General features: G+C 33.3%; 1 protein-coding gene across 1 annotated transcript; it reads right to left on the bottom strand.

The window, feature by feature from the left end:
• Positions 1-718: 718 nt before the first annotated feature.
• Positions 719-1,746, bottom strand: LOC145062219 (uncharacterized). The gene is made up of 3 exons (XM_079009855.1): positions 1,383-1,746; positions 878-1,298; positions 719-800 (listed from the first exon to the last, which is right to left on the bottom strand). The coding sequence occupies exons 1-3, from the start codon at positions 1,744-1,746 to the stop codon at positions 719-721; spliced, it is 867 nt and encodes a 288-aa protein (XP_078865981.1).
• Positions 1,747-6,058: the final 4,312 nt, after the last annotated feature.

Below are 6,058 nucleotides of genomic sequence, written 5' to 3'. Positions count from 1 at the left end.
CGTAATTGATCTCTTATAGTTCTTTCAAGAACTTCAGCATCTTCACCACCATCAGACGCTTGCAGCCTACTTGAACTTGAACCATCAAGACGATTAATCCACTCTTCATCTGCATATTGATTAGAAGACTCCTCTTTAGTAATCCAATCATCATCAGAACTAACATCATCAAGATTTAAGGCTTCAAGTCCCATTTGATCATGTTCTTTTCCTTTCTTTTCTTCTTTTCCATTTAGCTTCAAGTTGTACATCACATACACAAGGTCTTCATCTTTTGTTGATGTAGTCGATTTCTTCGCTTGGAATGTACCTAAACAACAAAATAAAAATGTAACTAGAAATTTACATGACAATACAATAAAATTAAAGTTAAAATAATAGTCTTGTTACTTATAAATTACCATCTCGAAAGCACTCCAATTTCTCTCACAACCTAGTGAGGAACATGTCAAACTCGAAATTCTCTTGGCAAAATTCCACAACTCGGGTGTGTCAGCTCTATATGAATCCCACCAATCAACTGGAGTTTTTTCCTTTCTTGTTAATTTCTCTACATTAAAACAAAATATCCCTCTTGCATTAGTGAATTGATCAAATTGACAATCAATCGTCTTTGCTAGGTTCTCATCATCACCACATGTTCTTTCCAGGCACATGTATAATCCACCTTTAATCCATCATGTATTCTCAAATTTAGAGCTATATTGCATCATTGGATTCAAGAAATAACCTCCACATGGAGCGCTCTATTAAGTTGATAATACCATCTTTCGTTAATGATCTCATGGATGCGTTCATACCTAAGAATATATACAAATAAGAAATATGAGATAGTTCTAAATTAAACACTAAAAATATCGACAAAAAAATGAAATACCTTGTCTGAACTTTTTTAAAGTTTGATTTAATTTTGTTTTTTGCATTTACCATGGCTTGGTAAATGAAACCCATGGCTGGTTCAGAATCTAAATCAACCAAACGAAGAACCTTCATTAGAGGACTCGCGGCCTTTAGACACGTCACAACTGATGGCCAAAATCCTTGATTATCCATAATTATATCCTCAACATTCTTTCCAGCATCAATTCTTGCATAGTTAGTAGACAACCATTTTTCTGATTTAAACATCGAGATCAAAGCGCATTTCAGTTCAAACAAACCACCAAGTGTAAGATAAGAAGTGGCAAATCTAGATGCTCCAGGTCTAAGGAGTTCTTTCCCTTTTGTAAATTCTTTCAGCACAGAAATCAATCGTGACTTGTTATAAATGAAAGTTGTTATAAGAAATATAAGAAACACTATATAAAAGAAATAAATAATCAATCATCACCTATTATAGATGAAGCTTGTAATTTTTCTTCCTTTTGTGATGGTTTCCTTACGTTCTTCAATTTTTTTTTCAAAATCCTCCAACATTAGATCAATGCAATAAGCTGCACATGGTTTACAAAAAAGTTTCTTCCTCTTTTTCATTAACATTTCTCCAGCTGCCTTATAGTTTGTATCATTATCTGTCACTACATGAACAACATTTTCCTCTCCTGTTTTTTCAACAAAGTCATCTAACATTGCAAATACTTGTTCTTTTGTCCTGATAATATTAGATGTGTCGATTGATGCTAAAAAGATGGTCCTTCTAGGACTGTTTACCAAAAAATTACATATTGATCGGTTTTTCAGATCACTCCATCCATCACTCATTAATGTGCAACCAGTCTTTTTCCACTCCCTTTTGTAATCTTCCATTTATGACTTGGTGTAATCAACTTCCTTTTTCAACAATGTAACTCGTATTTCATGGTTAGAGGGAGGATTAAGGCCTCTTCAAAATTCATCAACCATCTCAATCATTTTATGAACCAGGATTTTTACACAATTGAAGGGGATGGCACTCGTGTAGACAAACCTTGCAATTTGTTGGCAAACTCTTTCCCGTTCATCCTTCTTATAAATTGTATTCAATGTTTTTTGAACTTTTCCTTTTTTGAAACAAAATTCTTCAAGTTATTTCCTCTAACATTCCTCTCATAGGCCTTGTCATCTTCATCGATTGAAAATGCGCCTCCCTTTTTCTTTGTTGTCGTATCACTGTCTTCCAACAAACGAGCGAATTGTACCCTATTATTTTCAGGAACCTTTTCACAAGTTGATACATTATTACGTGTGTGACCTAAGTGATGCTTGAATCTAAATATCCCACAGGTGCTTATAGAATCACAAAATGTACACTGCACCTTTTGATCACCCAAATCTTTACCATGCTGCCAACCAGGATCTGTTCTAGCTCGAGAAGCATTTTTTTCTTATTCTACTTATTGTTGGCTATGTGAAGGTAGGTGCAGGTGTCGATCCAGAATTGTTTTCGGTCATAGTTGTATAAGTTAGAAAATATTAGAAAATTAGAATTTCATATAGTTACATACAGTAGGAATATTGGTAAAGGGACAAGGACCAAAATATTAAACAAACCAATAACTACTAATGACATTAAGAATTTAAAACCCCCTGGAAGGTTTATGACTTGAGAAACTAATTTATTAATGAAGATATTAAATTCTTGATACAAAGTGACGTTATATGTAATAGGAAATTGCAAATATACATTATGCATTTATGATACAAAGCCATAATAATTGAATAACTAGTTAATAATAATTAAGGGTAATAAACTAACAATAATACAAAACAGAAACATATTACTCATGTTTTTAGAACAAAAAGTATAAAGACGGCAAAGTCGAAAACGACTGTAAGGGGTCAAAATTTTCTTTCATATCAATTATGAGGGTTCTATTAAACAACTATAAAATATGAGTTGCTATATGCTGAGAAATTTATAACAAGAACAGGGTCAGAGATGATATTATACGAGCTACAGGGTGCCTAATTCGTTTATGAATGATCAAGCAACGAACAAATATTTCCTAAAAAAATGAGGCTAGATTTTCTAACAAGAATAGAGAAGAAGATGAAATCATGAAATAAATTGTCAAACGTACCTATTTTTCTTTAGTTCAAAACATCAATGATCATACTTCAAAGATGATCTATGATTTCTTGTTTCTTCATAAGGATGACATCAGTAAAGCAAGAAAGAATGTAGAAATCTACAAGACGACAACCTGACTTTTAGTTTCTTACTTTCTTTTACTTTCTACCTAGGGTTAATTAGCTTAGAAATTCAAGAGTCAAGACTCAAGACCCACTAAAACAATTAGTAAATCGTAAATGGATATTGAATTGAAGTAAATGGACTTTGGGCTTGGGGTAAAGTGGTAAACTATTTAAAAAAAATTAACATTAAACCCAAATGTAGAATCGGATCAGATTGCAATCTTACGATTCATGGTGCGAACCTATGATCTCGTGTGTGATCCTACGCAATCTCCGGTCCTACTACGATCTGACTCGTTTTTTGGAGGTAAGATCGTATGATCGCGTGATCTTATGATCAAGATCGCGATTTTGAAAACTTTGTGTTTATGAGCTCACCAACTTAATTGTTGACACTATTCAAAATCACTTGTATTCTCAGGAAACAAGTAACAAGTAGTTAAAAACATTTTGAGGGTCGGCATCGTTGTATCACGTTTCCTACTTTTCTGTTATTTGTATTTAACTTTTGAGTAAGCGAAGTTTGTAAACAATGTAAACTTGTAATCTCAATGTCTGAAATTTATGTTGCTATGATTCATTCATATTCAATTTTTATGATACTGTGCAATGACGTTATCCACCCTCGGATGTTTCTGCCATTCTGGTTCGCGGGTGTGACATTCTGATAGTAAGAGAACAACTTTCATTAATTTTGAAAATATGATATTTAAGGTTGGCTTTTCTAATCTCTTTTAATCCTCACCGCTAATCTAGAAACCATTCTTTTTCATTTGTATAACGTTTTAATGTGATTGCCAATTTTTCTATTAATCCCCAAATCTCATTTAGCATCGTATCTAAAAGTGAAGCACCGCTTAAAGCATTGATCAGTTATCTCTTCACAGGTGTTAAGCCTTCACAGATCCACTGGTAAAGCTGATAATCACTAATCCCATGTTACGTTCATGAAACCATCATCTTCTTGAAATGATACCATTAGGTGTGGAGAGCTTCTCCTTATCCCTATTCTAAGGAAAGGATTTCTCTACGAATATTAGAGACTTTTACCTTTGGAAAACACTAAACAAATTGCTAGCTTGATCCATGTGGTGATAGATCTAGAAGGGATATCGTATAGTTACTCTTTTGTTGCATTCCAGACTGAAAAGGGGAATTCCCTTTTCTTGATATGGTCTTCTTTAACCGCATGTGGCTTCATCTCAGAACACGCCATGTGGAACTCCTTGAGAAATTTGTTTGGGTCTGCTTTCTTATAGCATTGAAAAGTAAGGACCATATGGTTTAATCCATACTTTAGCTCAAAGTTATGTGCTTCTGGAAATTGATACATAGAGGTTGTTATGTAACCTCTTGTGTTGCCTATTCTCTGAAAGTCTTCTCCTCACCGTCTCCCGCGTCACTTATCGCTAGTTTTGCTTCAGAGTCTGAATCATACAATTCAATGGTCTCAAAGTTATCCAAGGGTGTTGTTGAGTATTTTTTTTGTATAGGCTCTGTAAAGCTGAGGATGGGGTTGCTTTGTGAAAGCATGCAAAGGTTATTTCAAGCTCGTTCCATAAGGGGCAGCCTTGTGAATCTGTTTTCTTTGAAGGCAAAGAAGATGTGGATGCAAAAAAAAACTCTCTAACTTTTTCTTCCAAGCTGCTTCTTTTATGATTTTTCTTAATGTCTTCTCTATTTTTGGTTCAAGCCTTAGTGGGCTACCTGTACGTGAAGATCTTGGCATAAAACGATTAGTGTTTGTCATAGCCCCGGTAACAATGCTAATTTGTTAAGGACATGTCTAAATTCCTAAAACAATAAATAATATGAACTAAAATGATGCTCAAATGCACTAAAGGATAGTACAAAAAAGCAGGGTCGAATCCACAAGGACACATCCTAAGAGCTATGCCTCTCTTGGCTAAGGCACGCGCTAGTTTGAAAAAGATTAAAATGAGGGGGTTAGGTGGGTTGATGACTATTAAAACTAATTTCAACAAAAAAATTGTAAAAGAAAAGGCAACTTAAATACTTGAGAAGAATAAAGAAAATAAAAAGCAATTTTAGTTTCATGGTGGCTCTCCTAATAATTCAAATAACTTTACACGAATGTTTAAAATGTGTACTATTTAAACTAATACTGAAAATCATTAATAAGCTCTAAAAGTTATCTTTAACTAAAGTGTTTAACCAAAATAAGATCTTTGAATTAAGCCTTACTTTTTATTGAATTAACTAAACTATCTCTTAATTAATTGAGAAAGGTACCATTAGACATAATCTAAAATTCCCAGTAAAATCCAATACTACTCACAATATCGGAAGCGTAAGAACTTGTCTGATAAGTTTATATTAGAATTAAATACTAAACATTTAACCAATCTAGTATTTGTTATTTTTACTGATTAATAAAGACAATTACGTATCTAAACAATCAGATAACTGGAATGATACAATACAATTAAAGTGGCCAACATAAATTGAATCAAAATAAAACGTTCAATTAGGCATAAAATTGATGAAACTAAACACTAAACATAATAAAAAAATCGTGCCTAATGATTAGGTTCATGAAATGTCGAGTCTTTTGCGAAATTAAAATCTAGGGTTTTAGCCTGACATGGGTAAAACGAATTACAAAAGATGAAATCAAGTCCTAAATGATTAATCTTATTAAATAAATGATACAGATCAAATCTTGCTCTTCAGATCTTTGCTTGCACTTGTAACCTTTAGAAAACCGCCTCTCTACCTTTTGGAATTGTCTCTGGCTGAACTTAGGGAGACATGATTGTTATAAAGTGCTATTTATACATCCAAATAATCATTGACATATCACACAATCAAATTTTCATGGGGTGAAAGAACATAATTTGTGGTTTGAGCTAGGCATCATTTTGTATAGATAATTGTGTCACTTTGCAGTGTTTGTGTGTTGTCATGTAATGTGTGCTACCAC

Source organism: Lactuca serriola, chromosome 1 (assembly GCF_051521515.1).
Source record: "Lactuca serriola cultivar US96UC23 chromosome 1, Lser_US96UC23_V15, whole genome shotgun sequence".
Taxonomy (NCBI): Eukaryota; Viridiplantae; Streptophyta; class Magnoliopsida; order Asterales; family Asteraceae; genus Lactuca; species Lactuca serriola.
Note: the sequence above shows the minus strand (reverse complement) of the source record. Positions and strands in the feature narration are given on the sequence as shown.